Source organism: Euwallacea fornicatus, chromosome 5 (assembly GCF_040115645.1).
Source record: "Euwallacea fornicatus isolate EFF26 chromosome 5, ASM4011564v1, whole genome shotgun sequence".
Taxonomy (NCBI): Eukaryota; Metazoa; Arthropoda; class Insecta; order Coleoptera; family Curculionidae; genus Euwallacea; species Euwallacea fornicatus.
The window spans coordinates 4734178-4756135 of record NC_089545.1 but is presented as its reverse complement, the minus strand read 5'-3'; the positions used below and the strand labels follow the sequence as shown (position 1 = coordinate 4756135).

Here is a 21958-nt window from a genome sequence, read left to right as displayed (position 1 = left end):
CGCACATGTTACAGAACTTCCGAGTGCGCGATGCACAACGCGCCATCTTTATACCAATAGCGGTATTGCCCATTTTGCAGGATAGAGCTGTCAAGCAGTCGCCGGACAGTAGGCGTCTTAATATGAATACTTATATGTGATACTCATAAGGTTCACCCTGTTAGTTAAGGTGCATTTTCAACAGAAATTTCAGTAACTTGATTATAGTTTATAAGTAATTTTTACCATATTTTTCTATTATTATATTTTATTATTGTCATTCAAATAATTACATTGGTCAAAGGACACTTTAGATATCACCAACTTCGCAACTCGGCAAACACCATCGATGAACCTGTCAATAATCAGCTATACTTCCTCACCTTATCAATGCAGTAATGAATCATATTATTTTGTTACTTCAAACTTCACCCAACTCCCCTCGGTTGAAGAACATTGTGAAATGAGTAAAAAAGTTAATTTCAGATTGGAATTATACAAATTTATTTATTGCTCTTAACGACAAAATAGGTATAAAAGGTTTTTTATATAACTATAATTACTAAACACAGCAATATGAACCTATTTAAACGTTTAATAAAAAATAGAAGTAAAAGTCGACTCTCTTTAACCAAATAGTAAAATGAATAATACATGCCTACGTAATTAAAATTATATGTATATTTGCATCATAGGCAAGGTTAAAGAGATATAAACTAAACAATGTGAGCAGCAATAAAATAAAAACTTGTAATGGTTCGTTTATGGATTTAGATGCTGTTTAGTGAATATGAGAAACTAGGGTGTTCAGTAGATTAAACTCCTTCACCAGAAATCAAAAATTTTGTCAGAAATCTATTGCATGTTGTAAGCGGGAGGCTGATGATAAGCCTGCGGATTCATTTGTTGCCTTTGAAGATGTGCGACTAGAGCAGGATTGGGCTGATTAGCACCGGGTCCACCTTGTTGCTGTTGCTGCTGCTGCTGCTGCTGCTGCTGCTGAAGAGCCATCATCTGAGAAATATATAACAATTTTAGAACGAGACCAAGTAAAAAAACTATTTCGGGTTATGATAAGTGTCAAAGGGCAGGTCGGTTTGACTTATTCCGCTACATTATTAAAAAGACCGCATCTCGGAAATTTCAAGGGGGTATTTATTAAATTGCTATTTTAGTGAAGCTTTATAATTAGTGCATTTGAGGATATAATCTGAGCAATAAACTTTTGCCCGTGCTACTGACCTGCTGGCGCATCCTTTGCTGCTGTTGAAACGACGTTTGTTGATTTTGAACACCAGTTTGCATCACTTGGGCTGGTCTAGAATACGGAGGCGCTGGTCCACCTGAAATGCGTTAGAAAATATATTTTTTGCAAATATTTAATTGTTACTTTCGAATTCCTCTTAGATCTATAGAGAAAATTTTCACCAAAAAAAACACTATAAATAGTATAAATACCTTGTGCGCCCATACCACTCATATTAGCCATATTAGTATTCATTGTCACGTTTGGAGCTTGCTGCATATACGAGGCACGTGGGTTTCCACCCATTTGACGAAAATCGGGCTGACTTGGTCTCGGTTGTCCGAAACCTTGCTGTTGACCAGCAAACATATTTCCCTGGGAAGCTAAAAACGCAAAAAATTAGTAAAGTAATAAAATGTAGCATCAAGAGCAAATTTACGCATAGTAACAAATTTGCGTTTTCCCGAGTAAAACACAACATCTTATTAAATAAATATATACTAGCGTTTTTATTTTGGACTCACACATAGTAAAATAAATATGAAAATTAAAAAACAAAAAATCTTACCCTGCATGAGCTGAGGGTTGTTCTGCATGTTTCCTTGAATCATCTGGTTACCGCCAGGAAAGTTACCGTACTGGTTGCCCATTCCACCTTGCATATTTCCGTACTGATTTGGAAACATTCCCTACGACATACAAAAAAATGTATTGTTTCTCTCCGACAGGCATATTATTCCTGCTTTCAGACCAAAAGATAATTTTCATTCACTGTTAAGAGGTTCCTTAAATAAATGAAACCACGAGAACGCCAATTTGGTTTACATAAAATGGACTGTATTTAACTTGCATTTATATCAAATAATGAAAGATTTTTGGTCTAAGTAGGAAGAGGGAGAATGCTTAATTGGGCGGGTTACACACTATGATTTCGATCACATTCCTACACCGACGCAGCTTCCACACGAAGAGAAGAAAAAAGAGAGAGAGGAAAAATTACTTCGATTATCCCTTAAGTACTAAACCCGAGGAATTCCAACCAGGGGCGCACCACCACCAAGAACCCTTACAGGCTATGGCTATGCCGGATCCCATAAATCGCGGCCATCTGGGGAATATCTATACTAGTCGCTTTTCTGGGAACATTGCAGGCCCAACAAATTGCCCATCATGGCAATAGTCCCGACCGAGAAAGCTTTCTTTGACTAGTAGCATATTTCCCAGCCAAAACGTACCCTTAGTTTTGACCTGATGGGCCATGTGGTCTGGCACCCAGATGGTATTCTCCGAATAAGTATCGCCGTACATGGGCGTAACTTAAGGGATAAAATACAAATACATAACAAAAACCAAAATTAACAACAACAAACAAAAAACCAATAACTTAAAGTCCCTAACAATCACCTTTTAACATTTATTAAGAAAATATACCTAACTCCTTGTAACTTTGTCACCAAGATAAGTTCGACAGAAACAATTGATTTACAGACGTACGTTAGTGGAATTCTTTAGAAAATACTAATTTTTTGATCATTTATCTTAGATCCAACAGCATAAATCTAATTTAATAATCACCTCAATCAAATATATGTAATTATTCGATTCAACGCAACGAGCAAAATCAATGTTTTACTTTAATAAGCCCCAAAAACAAACAAAGACAATTTCGGTATTATGCGTTTTAGCATCTGAAAATTACCAACAGTTCTTGAACAAGTCACACTAGTAATAAAGATTTTACATCCCGACACCAGGTACAATTCTATGGTGTACAAGATGAATGGAAAGTTCCAGTACTAACCTGGTTAGTTTGCATGGCTGCGGGATGTTGTTGCCTAAGCGGCTGCCTTGGAAACCTTGGCATCTGACCATAACCTGGACCTGGACCATTACCCATTTGACTGGTGGGCATTGCTGGCATACCATAAGTGTTGCTGGGATGTCGCTGTCTAAGCATATTAGACAATGCTTGCTTGGAGGGGTTGATTTGAGGCCTTTCAAAACGATTTACTGAAAAGAAATAAAAGTCACTCTATTGAAAGGTTATTACATATAAAGCAATGCGTGCTCCCGTTTTATTCAGTGAGGACGAAAAGTTGCCCAAAAAATTTTAGGAAACTACAATTTTTAATATAATCGATAACTTCATACATTAACGTACGGAGACTTACCGGGCATGGGAGCATAACCATAACCTTGTTGAGGATTTTGATTTTGACCATACCAAGGTTGTCCTGGATTGCCGCCATACTGCTGTGATGGTTGCATTCCTGAATAAAACAGGATTATTGATTTATGCAAAATGGTATCACGAAATCGAGTGTAAATTTTATTTAGCGTATTCAACAGTACGGTACGTTTTGCCAATATTATGCTTTGTGATATAATGAAATTATAGGGAGACGTGAAAGTTTTTCAAGAAATACCTATGTCCTAAATCAATTTATGTTGCAGTGATTGAATTAATTTGAAGCTTTTTATTTACCTGGGTTCTGACCATATCCTCCCATGCCGTGCATCTGAGGATTGCCACCCATTCCTAAGCCTGGTTGTCCTTGTCCCATAGGTGAATGTCCCATAGTTAATGGGTTCACGTTCATGGGACCCGGTTGCTTTGGTTTACGTGGCTTCCTTTGGCCTCCTTTACTACCCCTACCCTTACCTGCCGCTGGACTTTGATCCACAGACGAAGGGGTATCGGCTTTTAAATTTGAGTCCTGGAAAAAAGTACACTGTGAGGTATTACACAGAATTCTAAATAAATGTATTCCAACTATTTAGACTTCGTTGCATAGGCAAACACATGAAGAATACCAATTTTCAAAAAATTCAAGATGTACAATTTGAAAAAGAACATTGTCTGGCCTACACAACTTTTAGGACACTTCTTGGTGATAAAAGGCATAACCTTTTTTTGGATTCAATCTAATATTTTTCTCCTTTGACTAAAAGTTTTTATCTTTTCTTATTTAAGTCTAGTTATTGAATAGTTAACAAAATGTTCTGTCCTCTATGCAATCAAATATAGGCAAAAGTAACTACAAAAACTTACCGGTTTATCAGGAATAGGCTCCAAATCTTCTGGAGGCAATGGAGGTGGATCAAGATAGTAACTTCTAGGCTTTTGTAAACTGTGCGTATGAAATTTAAGTAACCTATGAGTTTCTTCCCCAGTTAAAGGCTTTCTTTCTAAGCGCACTGCTCCGAACCATGACCAAGATAAAGGTGGCGGATTTTTCATACCTTCTAGAATGTCCCAACTACTTACACGCTGTTTGTCTGCAATCTAAACACCAAAATTATGAACTAAATACCATCTATGGTATCTATAAAAGGTTAACTCACCAACAAATCATGTTTCTTGTCGACACTGTCAAAACTTATTTTAAATCCCTTGCTGTCGGTAACAGAACCAACAGGTTCGACCGCTATAATCTCCGTGGCAATTCTCGGTAGTGGGAGCAGTTGCTTAATGTGCATTAAAGACACGTTATGTCTCTCCCCAATTTCCTTTTTAATTTTTTTCATCAAGTTCTGATGCATTTTCTTACCATCATCCTATTATAAATTAAAAATAACTCCAATATAATTAAACGTTTTCATATGTTTACCTGAGTGTCAGTTGCTAAAGCTGAGTGGATTAAAGTAGCTAACATGTCAATAACGGTGGTAAAAAGCTCACTGTTCGTGTGCAAATCGATAATTCCGTGCGTGACTAGTTGAACCAGCAAAAGAGCCCAGTCTGTTGTTGCCGAACTATTTCGTTGAAAGGCCTACAACATGAACCTTTAACACCTTCAAGAAATTAAAGTAAATGATTTGTTAAAATACACCTCAAAGACTCCTCCAACCAAGGCAAATCTCAATTGAAGTCCATCTAGCATTCGATCGCTATGGCATGAGTCTTGTAGGTTTCCTTCTTTTGCTTGTTGTACCAACTACAAAATATTTATTTATAAACGTGTTTACGCAAATTTGTTTATAAATATGTGTTCAAAAAAGCAATAACCAATTTTCTATCTATAATAATTAGGATAATAAATATATAAATTTCCATCTGAATATTCAATCACTGGAGCTACCTGAGTTAGTTGCTGATGCAAAGAAGATAAAAGTCCTTCTTTTTGGCCTTCCTCTTGACCTTTTAAACAAGTCAGTACCAAACTCAAAAAAGGCTGATGTGTGGACGTACTGTGTCTTTCACTCATACTTCTTTTTACCACAGGTTTTTGATCTTTGCAATGCCATCCTCCGCTTTCTAAAACCTGGCCCGCTACCTAAAATATTATGCGGAATTATTTTCTCTATCGTAAAAAATCCAAAACATTCAAAGAAACAAGAAACCCAAGGGATCGTTTTAGTAAGATCTTTACCAATACCCATTTAAAAATATCCACACAAACGTTTTAAAAACATCTTACCTTTAAAACTCGTCCTTGTATAGCTCCAGATAGCTTGGCAATAAGCGGTGCTACTAACCATATCGAACTAGTTTTATTTTTGGCTTCAGACTTTTTTGAGTCTTCCGTCCTGGGGCTTTCACCATGAGGAGAATTCAATTGGAAAACATCAATTGCTGCTTTGGCCACCGTATCAAGCCATTGTGAAAGCTCAGGAGTATTGGCACTGTATTGTTTAAACATCAGTTGCAGATCCAACCACGACATTCGCAAAGTCCAAAGTTCAAGATTCTGAAACAAGTTAATGAAATTTGCAAGATGTAACTGATAAGCACCGAATTATGTATATTCCACCTCAAGAATGCGGCTGATCATGCTCTTTTGATCGAGCTCATCGATGCTGGCGGCTAGCTCAGGATAGCAAATCATGTGCAACAATCTCTGAGCTTGAGAATGAGTCAATAAGTCATCTAGTAAATTATCACTATCACAAAGTTTTTCAGGATGACATAAACATCTGAAATTCAATGTTATCCAATAAAATTTTAGTTTGTTTTCCCAAGAGAATCATACCTGTCTAATACCCACTGTTGTGAACATATTTCTCTTAGAACATGATTAGCGAATGCTGAAAGAGAAGCTGTGGCTTCAGGATTTCCGGTGCTAATTTGCCTACAAGGTATCAATTTGTTAGACTTACATGGATTTAAAAATAAGCGTTTAGTTGAGTACATAAAGCCCGATATTACTGAATGAAAATGATTGCGTAACTTGAGTCACTTGCAGGAGAGGAAATTTTAATAATTCATTCTTTGACAATGAAGTTTTGAATGAGTGTTTGAAACTACTGCATAAAGACGGTTTGTACAGAAGATCCCAAATTAGACTTCTGACAGAAGATTTCCGTAATAGCAAAGGGAAATGTAAAAGGAGGAAAAGTTGCAACTTTGCCTTAATTTAAGTAACCACGTAACTCTTCAAATAATCAAGAATACTATTTTTAAACTCAACAAACGGCCATCCTGAATATATATGAAAATTGACAAATAATTCACTTTTCTCGAATATTTTCCAAGGTAATTGAAATTTGTAAACTGCTAAAACTGGATATTAACCATCACTGTAAAATGCTACTTTACCTCCGTTTAATTGCCACTCTGCATTTTATAATTTCCGAAATCCCGATCTTAAAAGCTGAATTTGGGACGCCTGGGACTAATATGTCTAAGCAGTTAAAATGCTCAGATGTGGACAAAATTGATAATACTATAGAAAAAGTTTAATGCTTTAGGGATTGAATAAATCAAATTAGGCAGAAACTTTTTAAAAAATCAAAAAAGAACTGAAAATGTGTTAAAGTGTAAAATAGTATTATTACATAACTAACTATTATAGAAAATTATGCCGTGCAGATCTGAAAATGGCTACAATACTACTTTCTTTCCACTTTTTGTCATATAAACCAGGGTGACAGGCGGAAAATGGTATAGTTACCAATATTAATAACATCTGTGAATCCAATCTAGTTATTTTTTTCTCAAATAGCCAGATTTAAAAAATCTCGTTGTCAAGAAGATGTTAGAACAATAAGGAAGGTAAGGATGCGATGTGGTATATTTACTATGCGACATTGACCGTATGGACTTAACAAACATGTATAGTTTGGCTATAAAAACCTTGAAGAAGAAAGATGGCACAAGCAACACATAAGAGTACATAAAATACCTGCGTATTAAAAACTGCAAACAATTGGATAAATTTATATAATAAGTTAATGCTGAGGGAATATTTCGAAAATAAAAAATAATGAAAAACCCGCAACTCTAAGTGTGTAAAAGATATATGCATGTTTGATTATCGATTTAAAAACTTCTGCATTTTCACGCAAAACAGTCACCAATCTTTCGTATCTAGCTTCATAGCTAGATCAATATAAATGTGTATTCAAACGAAACCGGAGCATAACTTACGTTCTATGAAAGTTGCACGTATATTTCCCACTGAAAGCTTATAAAAACCAAATTTACAAACTTCACCTCAACATTTTTTAAATAAATTTTTTTAGTACGCAGTACCATTTGGAAAAGAGGTAGGATCCACGGAAAACACGTAAAGCACCAGAAGCAAATCGTGAACAAAGTTGGATATAACTGAAAGAGTTGACAAACCTATGTGCAGTCCGGGTGCCGCATACGTCCATGTTTATCACCCTGGAGACAGGAAGGTCAGTCAAAATAAAACTTAACAAAACAAAAATAGTAAATGCACAGCAACAAAAACTCAAATAATTATATGGCCGGAAAAATATTTAATCGACTTTTTTTAATTATATTAGGTCATTTTATAAGTTAAAAAAATTAAGTGCAAATTAAAATTACTTAGCCGTGAGTTTTATATGGATTAGTTTCAGTGACTATTGAAAATTGGAAAAAAAACACGCTTCGGACAAAAAACACAATTCAAATATTACAGAAACATCTCAAACTTACGGTAAATCGAGATTCGGACCATCGATGCCGCTGTGAAGATCGCTGGTTCCTAAAATATTGGATAAACTAGGTTCCGTGCCTTGATTGGCTGTCGCATCTCCCACAATTAAAACGGCCTTAAGAACAGCTAATACTGGACCTAAAATTAAAAACCAGTAACTATTGAAATCTACCCAGCACGAACAGGGCGCCAAATTGCGTCAATGGCAATTGTCCCAAATTTTTTAATGTCGTATAAAAACAGTATACTGTACCACCTAAAAATTTAAACACTTATCTACAGAAGATGATCCCGTATAAGCTAAAATGTCCTAACGGAAAATAAATTTTCCATATATTTCAGAATTACTCACCAACATCAATATTTCTATGTGCAGCAGCCAATAGATGCCTATCACAACTCAATCTGACTCCTAGAGGCAACCTGGGAGAGGTCAAAGGAGGTGATCCCACTGAATACAACCCCGGTTGAGGCCCATCAGCAGTACGAAATAAACGTAAAAGCAAGTGGCACGTGAGACGCATGCCGGCTTCAGCCAAGCCCGACGATGAATCTAAGGATTTTACCTTTAAAACGTACAGCGGTTAAACGAAATCCCGAATTTTATTTAATATAATATACCTTAAGGAGACTAGGTAGAGCAACTGTTCTTACAAAATCTTCTAATGAAAAACAATGTCTTGCGATCAAAATGCACGTAAATACAGCCAATGAATTATGTATGCTAACATCCTAAAATTGAGATAGTAAATTTTAGTCGAAATTCGAAAAAAAGTACCCAACCAAGGTACTTTGGAACTACAAAGGTTTGTTTTCCTACTATAAAAAAAATCATACATAAGCATTATACCTCAATTTTGATTTCATTCAAAACGTCCTTGTAGTATTCAGTTGGGGATGTAGGATTGCACAGTCCCAATAACACAGCGAGCCACTCTGATGCCAACGAGTTACAACATGCGGTTATTTCTGCGCATAAAATTGCCAAATCGTTCAACCTCTCATTATCGTTGATTCGGTCACTGTCAGGATCCTTACAGCACACGCGTATAATGGCATTGCATACAAATGAATATCTAAAAATTTTTAAAAATTAAATCATGATTTAGAGTGCGATTTAAACCGGCTAACATTTTTTTGGATCCGTAGAGTACTGGTTTTTCCAGCCTCATTATGGAAATTTCTGTTACCTCAAAAGATGTAAGATCGATTAAATTAAGGCAAGATTGTGCATTTAAGAATGGGCCTATAGTTAAATACAAAAATCACTATAATCGGACAACACGTTTAAAAACTATTTAGCATCAAAGTTTTGGCATATTTTTAGCGGTATTTAATTTTAAAAACTAAAATATAATTATCTATATTCATATTAATAAATTTTAATTTTCTCATTTTGTTGTGATTAATCTGTGACATACACAAGTATTAATAGCAAAACATAGCTGTGTGTTAAATAAAATCCACCCCTCACTTGCAATGCTGCATGTCTGGTATCTACCAAAATCAGAGACATTCAAATTTGAACTTATCTAAGGCAAGCAATTGTATTTTTAAACCTAATTTTAGGTCTTTTTTAATGCACAATACTACTTCATTAACATAACTTACCGATTACTAGCACTTTCGTTCAACTGCTTCGCCCACATGCTTTCAACTCTCCCAATTCTTTTAGGATTCTTCAAAACTTCTTGCATGAACTGCGGATTAAACACGTAACTACTACTTGCAGGTTGCAAAACCAAGCTACTGTAGAGCGCCTGTTTAATCTTCGGATAGGCATTGCTGAACGGTTCAACAGCATGCGGTTTTGACTTTAGAAGACTACATGAAGAATATAAATCGTAGAGATGGGCAAGTATGCAACGCTCCGCAGAACTACAATCGCCCGGGTTGGTAACATGTTTAACCACTTTGCATAAGCCTTCAAAAACTGCTGAAGTTTGTTCTGGTGACACTAAAGAGAGAATATAAAACTTAAGTATTTGCTACTCACCGATTATTAAACGGATCTCGTAACATTTGAAAATTTGACTTTGGCGCGTATCTTCAAAACATGTGCAAAAAAACAGACGACATAATAAAGAAACATTGTTCAATTAAACTATAGACTTTATTGAAATGCTACATATCAAGTAATTGATATATAGCCATCACTAGCCAAATGGTGTCGACTGGCGGGTTTTGCAAGGTTGCATATCAAGTACGAGTTAACATACAATATAACTAGCAAAAACAAGATTAAAAAATTTTGGGAATTTTAAAATTCACACACTAAACGATATGATACTTACGGAGTAAACAGCAATGGTATCTTCTGAGAACTCCAACAATGTATAAACTAAGACCCGTGGTATAGTTCCTACTCAGCACTGAATTTTTATTATATAACTGGTTTTCGACTTCTGGTAGTTCCTATAGAATCAGAAAAGAACAATAATCCCGCGAAAAATCGAAAGAGAAGTATAGAGAAAAATGAAAAGGAAAGAAAATGGCCCATACTCAAAAACATTATTGATATAAATTTACCTTTAATATCTGAATACAGACATCAATAAGCCCATAAATATTCAAAGCTAATTCCATCAAATCAAATAAAAATGCAACGTGTTCCTGAACCGGCAAATAATTAGAATTTCCCGTTGCAAACGAATTAAGCATTTCTATGACCGTAACACTGCACTGCCACGTCACTACGTGTTGATCAAAATAGCTCAAACTTTGACACTTTTGCGTAGTGGCTTCAAAATTAAATTCATTCCTTGAATGCTTTTTCACCTAAAAAGAAAAAAACGATGTATATACATAGATTCTAGTATAACTCCCTTTTAAATAGAAATAAATAGTAAAACAAATTTAACTTTGGGTAAAATCGTAATTTAAATAATGCTACATTTCGCCACTGTCGCTTAGTAGCTTCTAATCAAATCCTACCTTACCGCCCTCTGCAACATCAACGCTAAATTTCTTCGAAAACAACTTGCATATTTCTTTGGACATTTTCTTGACCGTATGTCTCGCTTCGTCTCTAACTTTTCCGACGCCATATAACAATATATGTCTCTGATTACAGTCATGTTGACTAAAAGGGTCATCTTGACTTAGAGGAAAATGAGTCGTGTAAAGAAAATGACGGGATGCTTTTATCTGCAAAACCAAATTATGATATAAACAATATTGAAAAATAAATAGTAAAAAAACAACATGTAGGCGTTGCTCAATTAAATATTCACAGTATGATCTACATATTTACCTTATGATCTCCATGTCCCGTTTCCATAGGAACATGTCCCATGTTAGGAACGTGCGGATGATGGCCATGATCGTGCTCTTTTGGGCTGTCAGGAATGTCCATTGAATTTTGTTGATCTTCTTTGATATTCTGGAGTATTTTGTCTAGGTCATTATCTACATCAGCGTCATCGTAATCCATAGGCTAAACGTGAAAACAATGTAAGAAAAGTAATCAAAAATAAATATAAAACAAAATATTACAGCAATAAAGTTGTAGAATGTATTGAGTTAGATTTGACATATTTTCTTATAAATAACAAATTTATATTGATAAAACACAAAATTAAAATATCAATGAAGTTAGCTCCAAGATTATTCAAGAAAGTTAGATGCTATCGAGTTCTATTTTGAAATTGGGGCAACCTATATTGATTTAAAAAATTATTTTCAGTTTACCTCACTCTTATGATGATGAACCATATTATCTGAATTTTCCTCATGTCCGATCAAATCACCTCGTGCAATTAAAGTGCACATATAGGCATCGTGTGAAAACACATCTCTGCGAATAAGTTCAGAGAACAAGTGAACCAAATTTGAAAAGGCTGTCTTTTTCTGAAATTAATTAACAACCCATAAGCATACAAAGATTTTTACAAATATCGATGTGTAAAGACGATAAAGTGTTCTTCACCTGTGCAGAATCATCAGGGCCCGGCAGTGGAGCGTCAACGTCCAAAAATTTCATTAGAAGCGCCTGAAACATAGGAGGTCCCCCAGGCACTGAACTGTTGCTATCTTTGTCGTCTCCAGGCGTTGCTTCCTGGCCTTCAGTTGGATTCGTATCGGACTGTCTTCTATCTAAAACCGAAAAGGGGAAAATAAATTTGATGTTGAATATAATATTTCATCTACGCTTTAAATCCTGTAAAAAGTGAAAATGGAAAAAATTATCAATGATTTCAATTTGGTTTCTCTTAATTTAACCTTGTAAAACCTTGTATGCTGCGTCCATAAAAAAACAGATGTAGCAACTGCCAGTTTCATTTTGTTATAAAACCAAAAAGGAGTTAAAATTAAATTAACTTAAATAGTACAATGTTTCAGGTTCTCGAAGCTTATCGAATACTTTACAAACATTGTATATGGAGGAAAATGAAAGTGGTCTTGTGTCCTTCTAAAAAAGGGGCGATCTTTCCTATTTAGGAATTCCTATGGAGATAACAAAAGACTACTTTACCTAATAGAGCGGCCACAGCCAGGGCTCTATGTTCACCAGTTCGCTCTGGGGATACTGCCCATTCACAAAGAAGTTTGACAATGGCATTCTCTTGATCACCCAATCCAGTAAATATCTGGGAAAACATTATTACTTTTATATTTTAGACATAACTTAAAAATTACAAGAAAACTTTTCAAAAACTAGGAAGAAAAATTCATGTTTAACATGTTTCACCTTGATCCATACCTTAGTATATAGTGTATCCAAAGAATTGGTAGAATCCATTTTGTCAAATCGGTGTCTATCTAATGCATCTAAAGCTGCCAGAACTCGCGTTGTGACTGTTCCTAAATAAACAAGCGAATCACAATCAAAATGAGAAAGAATCGCAATAATGAAGGCATAGGTACATTAGAATTAAGAAAGACGTATTCGCGAGATGAGCCAAATAACTTTTCAAAATTTGAAGCGAACTAACAGCAAAAGAAATACTAGACATCTTAAAACAAATAAAAAAAAACATAACATGGGCAAAAATGTAAATTTATTCTGAATATACGCTATTTTCAATAGAATTTACTACATAGCAAATTAATCAATTAAAAAAAGATTGTCCCTGATGCTCTAAAATAAAACACTGCACAAGGTTATTCAATAAGGGTTAGATAGATAAGGTATTTTGACTCGTACCCAGTTATCGAAGAAAAATAAAACAAAACTGACCTGCCGTGCTAGTCTGAAACTTATCAATACACCATTTCCCTTCTGCACGCTTACTTCTTTCCCTTACTGTCCGTTCAACTTGCTTAATTTGTGTCAAATATGAATTGGTGTCGCATCTAGTTGGTAATGGCAATAACGATGGTGCTATAAGAAAGTTGTTTTTATAATTTTGTAAAATTCGTTTCATCTACGAAGTTACCTATAGGTAAATAGTCCAGCGGAGATCCGTGCCACTGTGTACCCACCCCAGTTGAACACCACACTAAAGCGGTTGGACATTCGAGTATAATTGTATGGACAATGGTACTCAATTGGATAACTAAAAAAAAGGACATGGAGTAATTTCTATATTTGGAAAATTAGGTACTGATCAGGGCGATTTAAATATTGTCATAAATTTCAAAAACATTTAAAACCGATGAAATGATTAGAATCAATAAATCACATCTATCAACTCTATAACAAACTAACAAAATACTGAAAAATCAGTACCTATATCCCTGTGATGGGAACAGTTCTGGTATTCATTCAAATTCGTCTGCAGGGGATTGGGCGGCACGTTCTCCTTTTTAACGTCTTTCTCTCCGTCCTTCTGGTCAGTTTTACTCTCACTGGGCGGAGATGTAATCAAGTTGGATTCGGCCACCGTATTCATAAGGAAGTTCAACTTCCTTGTGCAGAAATTGCAAAGGCGGCGAGATAAGAGTTCAGATTGCACAAATTCGTCTTTAAAAAATATATATAAAAATATACCAGTCGTTAATAAAAAAAATTGAAATGTTTTATGATGCAAATTATCAAATGCAATATTAGATTTGTTAATTTCTTTGAAGCCACTATATTGGTTGAGAAACCCAACTTCCCAATTCACTTATATGTTTAGTAAACTCTTTAAAATTATGTAACTCACCTAAGTATTGCAATGTAAGTGGCAGAAACAATCTTAACAAGCCATCGTCCTGTGGCTGACTTTTGGCCTTATCATGTTTTTCCAACAATTCAATTATCCACATTAGTACCTCCTGTCTATCGATTAAACCCTCTTCATACATGTATTTCAATAACCTACAGCAGTAATTCCAGTGCCGTAAAGCTAGCTTTTGTTCAGTTTCATTATTAGCCAGAGCAGTTAGAGGTGTATTTGGAAGAGGAGGTTTCTCAGTTTGTGAATAATATTCTTGCAATTTTGGAGTTTGATCCTTAAGGAACTTTAATAAAGTGGCAGTCCATTCTAAAATAGGAAAGAAACAGTATTTACTTATCAATTTAAAAAAGAGGTTTTTTCAAAATTTCTCGCTTTGTAATATCTAATACTTAAAAATTATTGAAATTGTTTTATAAACTTAACTAACTTTTAGACAAAGTAATTGTTAGAATGATAGGTGGAAATCACTGGAGTTAACAATGTCTTCTAGCTCCAGTTAAAGATTTTTAACCTGGTGCTTTTTTGAAATACTTACCTGTAGTAGGATCTGACATTTGTCTTTTCTTGATTTTAGCCTCAGCTACTGCAACAGTATATGCAGAACTCAATTTAATGAACCAAGCAGCTCTCAGCATCGGAACCTGATATTCAGCTAGCATCATAAAAATTTCTTCTTTCTTGTTAAAATTGGGAGCCTTCTTAGATAAAATCATAAGTGGCTTATTGCCTGCAAGATCTCTAAACCATGACTCTATATGATTTTTAGTTCTCATCGTGGCTTGCCAAAAATTATCTTTATGATTGATTTGTTGTCTCTTTCTTCCAGATTCAGGCATACAGCTGAGGCCTTCTTTGAGAGTATTGATAGAGTTAAAATATGCTCCAACCTGAAATAATATAATGGAAAGTAATTAAATACTTCTTTGTATGTCAAAGTAGGTACAGAAAGCTGCCACCAAATAAATCTGTCCTATTAAATCCTAGTCAATATCAGAGCATTTCATATTTCCATGGTTATGCAAACTCATGTCACACACTTTCATTGCAAAACTTATTGCTTTACCCCTCATCTTGTAAACTTTAACTCGTACGCCATTGAGCTGTACTATTTTGTACTATTAATATACTACTATTCATTATAGTTAGTATGTATCTCAATTTCACCTTGCTAGCGGGAACATTACAATTCCTGGCAGTTCCAAACTCATCATTCAAATGGGTCATAGTCGGAAACCCATGTTTCACGTTAATGCTAGTTAATTCATCTTCTTTCTGCTTTGGTTCTTGGGGATACACATCTGGGGGGCCTATCCTCTGCTTCTTAAGGGGCCTTTTTTCATATAAGAATGTACTGTTAAACATTTTGGACTGTAGGACTGAGTAAACTTCAATTCCTCTATAAATGCTTCAGAAAATTAATTTCTCCAACGAGACATTTTAACTAAGTGGCTATTCTGTAACATTTTTTTAAGTTCTGGAAGAAGATTTTGATTCTATTATAAAATTATGAGGTAATTTTATTAATGTAAAATATTCTTTTTATTTACCTCTAGAAGCCGACATTCTGTCTACCAGGCTGATATTAGCAGCGTTTTTCAAAGCAATGCATTTACGAATTTAGACGATTGACCAGCGGCGCCGGGTTGATTATCCTCTAAAGGACAGAAAGTTATCTAGATAAGAGTGTAGTAGAACATTAGTGGCAAGAACAGTAGATAATATATCTAGGAAAAGTAAGTTTTAATATTTGTATTCCTATCTATTACTGTAATTAACTTTATATCTCTCATAGAAAAATTAACCGGGCGCCACTGAGCGATCGGTCAGGTTCATGAAAACGTCGCTTTTTCACATTGGATGCGGTCTATTGTGATGACTTGATTTAGACTTACAGGTGACGGATGGTGAAATAGACAAGAACCATAGTGAAAATGACCAATAAGAGACAAGGAACGTACCGGGGTGTTTCAGTTTGCAAGGGGAAAAAAGAAATCGAGAACGGTACCATTTGTTCTAAAAGAACTCGGAATTGAGCCACATCTTTTCGATTTCACTACAATTTCTGCAAACGTTGATCTCGTGGGTTACAAACAGGTTCGATATTACTTAGTGGGTACGAATTTATATGATCTGTCTTATACTTGTCATTCAAGGATTGAATCAAAACCCCAAATCGTTAGAAATAAACATTTAATACAAATACAAAAACTAGATTACTCTGCTTTGTTCTTCTTGATATCCGACACAAATTACGATTTATACACAAAGATTTAAACATCTTAAATTGTATTTGACTTTCAACAAAGGACCAACTTGTCGAAACTGGAGTTAGATGGCAAATTCAAAAATAGTGCAGCTTCTTACACTCGTATTTCATTGCCCCAAGGATCTCTGTGCAGTTCTGTCAAGGCTAATGAAGCATCTCCTATTTTCTTTAGTAAATCACCCAACTGATCTTTACTGAATTCCTAAAAAAAAATCTGCATTATACTGCAGAAAGATGTAAATATACATGCAGGTCAGTTAACAATATACAAAATCTGAATTCAGATTTATGAATTCATTCCATTTCACATTTTCCTGTTATTTATATATCAATAAATAAAACTTGATATACCTTTCTAACTCTTTAGCCCTTGATTAAAACCCGGTATTTCATACCACTAAACTTGTACATGGTTTTATGTATCTCTTTTTTACCTTATAAAGCAAGTATTGTTCGGAAGCGATGATATTGCCCAATTCAACACATTTCCCGTACATCTTCGTATCGCATAATACTGAATATAACAGGAACGAGACTTCGGGTAAGACGGTCTTCCGTAAATGATCAGCATCCCGCGCTCCGATCAGCCATCCATCTGGAAACAGCAGCACGTTGTATAGCAGGGTTTTCGCGGTGTTGGCCAAATGAGTTGTAGTGAGTTCCCACCTATAGAGATTTTTCCACTTACCATAATGTTATTTGTTTATCAAAAACAGTCTCTTTTAGTTGAGTAAAAATCATTGAAATCAAATGCCCAAGTTTAGTTGTTCAAATGATTTCTTTGCAACATTTTCTTATCTTTCTCTTAAAAACGCAATATAGGTATTTGGGGTTAGTATTTATTATTTAACTTCTGATTATGAATGACCAATGATACTTGCCTGTCCACATCAGCTTTGTATTGAGATATTCTGTGTTCGTGAATAACCTTCTCAGGAAAGGTAGCAGTGGGAGGTAATCCAGCCGGCTCAGCCGGTTTGTTCTTCGACTGTTTGAACCACGCGTTAAACGACTCATAAGCCTCCAAATACGCCTTATAGCTCAAATGTTCTTTAACGTTTTTGTTAAATTCTTTATTATCATCTCCAATCTCCGCAGTTAACTCCCCGACGGCGTCGATGGGTACTTTGTTGAATGCAAGCTGAGCTGCGTCTAGTTTGCCCATCACAAGGAAATTGAAAATCAAAGCGTTGGACTGAATTAAAAGTTCCACTCTTTGAGATTCAAAAAAGGAGAGCCAGTCAAGGGCAGAGATTTTCAGTTTGTCCGTTTCGGTAAGTTTTTTCTGCAGATTGCCCGCTTGATCAAGGTCCTCAGATTTGTGTCGGATGTTTTCAACGATTTGCTTGGTGATCTTGAAGAGATCCAGGCCGCATTGTTCAGCATAGTGTAGCGCTTGTTTTCTCTCGTCGAGATCGGTAATATTTTCCAAATGTTGCGCGTATAGATGGACTTGACTATTGAGGTTTAACTTGCTCACGTAGTGGGCTACAAGCTGAGTTTCGTTCATTTTCATCAGTCGTTTAATGTACCTTTAACATAGATATTATTTTGTAAAAAAATTAACGAGAAACTGAAAAATTTAGTATTTCCGCCTTACATTCTGCAAATTTCAATTTGAAACGAAGTTATGAAAAACATTAAATAAGATGTTATTTAAGATTTGTAACAATTTCTATTCTTTTGTCTAAATGCTTATACTTTATATTAAAACACTTCGCTTCTCAAATTTGGTTTTCTAAGACGATTCACTATCAAAACAAAATAAATTCAAAATTTTTTTTATTACTTTTTTGTTTACTTACGCTCTGATCACTCCTGCGACGCAATCTCGCTTACTACCGCGTCCAATCTGATCCAGAAACAATACCAAATGTGCGCTGAATCTCAAGAAATGAGTACTAGTACTCGGACTCTCCGACCATTCCAGTAGATCGCCCAACAACGCAGGAATTTCGTCCAATATAACGTATTTCTGAATTATGTGATAAGGGTCCTTCGATTCTTCTCGTACCAGTTTACTAGTCGACGACTCCAAGTCGCCAAAAATCTCATTAAGGGACCTCCTAACGAAATATAACATTTTACAGAAATCTTGTCTCATTCATTTTACCCTTTCTCCATTACCCTTGCTGCCAATATTCGTCAGGTAAAGAAACGTAACTATTATATCGGGAGCAATAATCTCTGATCTCAGATTCCACTCGAATGTCTACCATAATTTTCATGTAAGCCCACAAATAATCCTCCCACGTAGAACAAACGGGCAGCACAGCATTAAGATGTCCGCAAAATACTCCTATTGCTGCTTTCTCAAATATATCTATATAATTCTAAACAAATGTTATTTGATGCAAATATGCAGGATGCCACACAATTAGTGTAAAAGTGTTTAGAATAATGAATTTTATGTAAAAACATATGACGAAAAATGCAAATGAAAGTATTAAAAGCTTATATTTTCTTATAACCCCTAAAATTTTTCATTCTTTAAAATATGCATTTCTGCAATTTAAAAAACCCTTTGTCGTTTTTCTTTTTTTTACACCTCTAAAAATTTGGCGTATCTGGACTACTTGGCGAATAGCGATATCAGAACCTTCATCATTCCTTCACCACAGTCGACTTTTAAAAAGAATAAAAAAATGTACGCAGATTCAAAATTGCACACGTGAAGTGTTTACTTAGAGTTAAAGTATCGATGGTAATGGATATTGCTCATAATTTTATGGGCACACCTATGTTCATATCGATTTGATTTCATATATTTTACCGTTGAATACTATGTTAAAATTTTTCCCACTAATTTTGGGACATCCTGTGTAAATAATAGATGTCAATTCCTTACTTGCATTGCATACTTAATTGCCATGATTTTCCATATATCCCTGTTACTATTCCCTTCAACATTTTTTACTTCGTGACATTCCATCTCTTCATACCCATCATCTGCCTCAGACATATTTTCTGCAATCATGTCTTCTTTGATATTAGGATTGTGGTACAATTGCCAGCCCTCAAAAAGAGCGGCTTTCCATGAGTGACCGCACTGCCGCGCAAGCTGCAATGGCATAATTCTTAAGAGACAGTATTAAAAATTAAGCTAATCACCTTCTGGGCCTCTTCCAATTTCCCACTTCTAATCTCTTTGAATATAGATTTACTTAGCCGTTTCTCATCCTCCCTGTCTAGATCATGCAAACATTTTTCCTGATAATGTGGCGCGTCTGGGTCAATTTTATCGACTATTTGTCTAGAAAAATTTTTATTAACTGTGAAAAAGTGCAATTATTTTTACTTGAATGTACCGAGAACTTCCGAAGGCGATAGTACCATTTGATTGCAACTGATGTAACGTATTTTCCCAACCTACAGTTACGTCGGAAAAATGCAGAATTTGGTTTTCTTTCTCACCTGCATCTGCTTCTAGCCTGAATAACGAGCATTTGTTAAACTTTGAGACTTTATTCATATTTGAATTAAAATACCAATCAATGACCAACTGACATTCCCTGATTAAATGGTCTCTCTTAAACAAGTTCTCAATACAAAGTTTTTCAGATCTTCCATGGTAATGGAGAGCTTCTGTGCCTTCTTCAGATAAATTTTGTATCATTAAACTAAAAAAAAAACCAATAATAATAGCAACATGCAATTGTGATGCAATTATATATATATTATATGCAATTAGAAAATTGGTGAGGAAACAGTGAAGGAAGCAGGTAAAGAGGCAGTTTTCTTCTATGCATTAAAAAATCTATTAAATTCTAACTATGAATTTGTTTTTAGATCAAATGCCAAATAAAACTTGGGTAATCTGAATAACACATTGCCTTCCACAAAATTGATGTAAGAATGGCATAAAATTTTATTATAGTCTCTATTGATATATATATATATATGAAATATACTATTCACTGTAATGATTGCAAAAGTTATAGCTTCCCAGGTTAATTTGTTTAAAATTTTAGGAGACAATGGACTAAAAACATTCTTAGTGTGAAACATACCGATCTTGAAACAAAATAAACAACAACCTCCATGTGTCTTTCTCTTTTTCTAACCATTTTTCCTCTTCCACTACTTTAGTGGCAACTTTAGATTTCAAACCTCTGACTACACTAAGTGTGTCTGAACAGCATCTAGCAAGTTCTGCCAACACTTCCAAAGCGTCTTGACTCCCTAAAGCCGTTGAAAAAATAAAGTTGTACACAAATCTATAAATCACAAATGCTCAATAACCTGTTTGTCCTTGGAGAATCTCAAAGAACTCCAGATATAAACTGTCAGAGGCAGTCTTCCATGGATCCTGTTTCTGTATAATACCTCCAGGTATGGTTTTATCAGTATCAAGTAAGTCTTTCATGGTCTGATTATAAATAAAAGAAGGGGTATCATTGAGAATCATATCAACTTCATGAGGAAGCACAGTAATGCTGAGATCTGGGTCAGCTTGAGTCACTGATCTTAGTTTGGATTTTTTGCCAATTGGGGTTCTCAACAAACTGCCAGGGGATGGGGCTAGGGCCTCTTCCAACAGGCGAACTGACCGGCATAAATCGTTGTTCATTTTTGGATATATTTGGACACCAAATTCGTGTATTCATAAAATAGTTACAATTTAATTCAGAAACTTTTCTGGCGAAAAATATTTTATTACAGAAAAACCAATAAAATTTAAAATAAAGAACAAAATTCCCGGGGCATCGTTTTTATCATAACCTCAATACGTAACTGCCAAAGTCATTTGAGAGTGATCACCGACGCACATTATGCCTGTCAGAAACTCTTATTAAAATGTAGAAAATACGATCTTGGAAGTTAGAACGGGCACGCTGCATATCAGGTATATTTGACTCTGTTTCGCACATTGTAAAGATATAATACCATTTTTTGTAATAAAAAAATCACATTTAGTTCTGTTCCTCGTTGTCATTAACAGAAATAAAGAAAGTGATCTCTCTTTGATATAAACATTCGAGGATAAGAAAGTTGATAATTTTGGTTGATAATTCGGTCTAATTTAGAAAGAATATCTGATCAAAATGGTGACCGCTAATTTACTCTGCTGCTGTTGATATTTCAATACCCTAATTGACATACTTGTAATGGTCCTAATGTACAGTTAATATATAGTTGGTTATTACAAATGGTAACACAATTGCCAAAATTCAAATTTGATGTTTTTTTGCTGTCAGAAAGTGAAACAATATTTTTTTTCCTCTCCAGAGAATTTATTATTTGTTTAGAAACTAAATTAGTTTCTAAAAAAACAAAGTTAAAGTTGGTAGTGCATACACAAATAAGGACTCTATAAGAACTCTCCAAAACTAACTGTATAGACATATTTGAGCCATTACCGCCAATTATACTAGAAGATATCGTCTGAAATCACTAATAAAGACGGTCACCATTTTGATCAGATATTTTGAGAAAAACAACTTTATACATCGGACGATACAAGTCAGAATAA

The 21958-nt window shown here is 34.9% G+C and overlaps 2 protein-coding genes and 1 long non-coding RNA gene across 6 annotated transcripts; 1 reads left to right on the top strand and 2 right to left on the bottom strand.

Moving 5' to 3' along the window:
• Window positions 1–459: 459 nt before the first annotated feature.
• kto (kohtalo) lies at window positions 460–15810 on the bottom strand. Of its 4 annotated transcripts, XM_066282299.1 has the most exons (36): window positions 15767–15810; window positions 15384–15693; window positions 14755–15106; window positions 14205–14525; window positions 13787–14020; window positions 13494–13613; window positions 13295–13438; window positions 12818–12918; window positions 12590–12704; window positions 12044–12210; window positions 11806–11964; window positions 11369–11551; window positions 11050–11262; window positions 10645–10893; window positions 10410–10530; window positions 9727–10072; window positions 8966–9191; window positions 8737–8847; window positions 8468–8681; window positions 8115–8253; window positions 7794–7865; window positions 6199–6297; window positions 5980–6142; window positions 5647–5916; window positions 5308–5502; window positions 5059–5163; window positions 4837–4998; window positions 4571–4783; window positions 4278–4511; window positions 3711–3942; window positions 3397–3495; window positions 3027–3235; window positions 1794–1914; window positions 1438–1608; window positions 1222–1322; window positions 460–993 (listed from the first exon to the last, which is right to left on the bottom strand). In XM_066282299.1, exons 2-36 carry the CDS (start codon window positions 15579–15581, stop codon window positions 835–837), a joined length of 6318 nt encoding a protein of 2105 aa, XP_066138396.1. In that variant the 5' UTR covers window positions 15582–15693; window positions 15767–15810; the 3' UTR covers window positions 460–834. The 4 variants fall into 4 exon arrangements, with proteins under 4 accessions (XP_066138396.1, XP_066138395.1, XP_066138397.1 ...); XM_066282298.1 differs by having other exon boundaries at window positions 15384–15796; XM_066282300.1 differs by having other exon boundaries at window positions 7794–7835; window positions 15384–15796.
• On the top strand, window positions 7609–9509 carry LOC136339244 (uncharacterized). Its single transcript, XR_010732108.1, has 2 exons — window positions 7609–7849; window positions 8458–9509. It is a non-coding gene; the product is annotated as an uncharacterized lncRNA (long non-coding RNA).
• Window positions 15811–16392: 582 nt separating the features above from the next.
• On the bottom strand, window positions 16393–21273 carry Nup107 (nuclear pore complex protein Nup107). The gene is made up of 11 exons (XM_066282104.1): window positions 20728–21273; window positions 20496–20667; window positions 19974–20105; window positions 19794–19916; window positions 19597–19738; window positions 19334–19546; window positions 18613–18818; window positions 18291–18551; window positions 17367–18017; window positions 16920–17151; window positions 16393–16687 (listed from the first exon to the last, which is right to left on the bottom strand). Exons 1-11 carry the CDS (start codon window positions 21053–21055, stop codon window positions 16580–16582), a joined length of 2568 nt encoding a protein of 855 aa, XP_066138201.1. The 5' UTR covers window positions 21056–21273; the 3' UTR covers window positions 16393–16579.
• Between the last annotated feature and the right edge of the window lie 685 nt (window positions 21274–21958).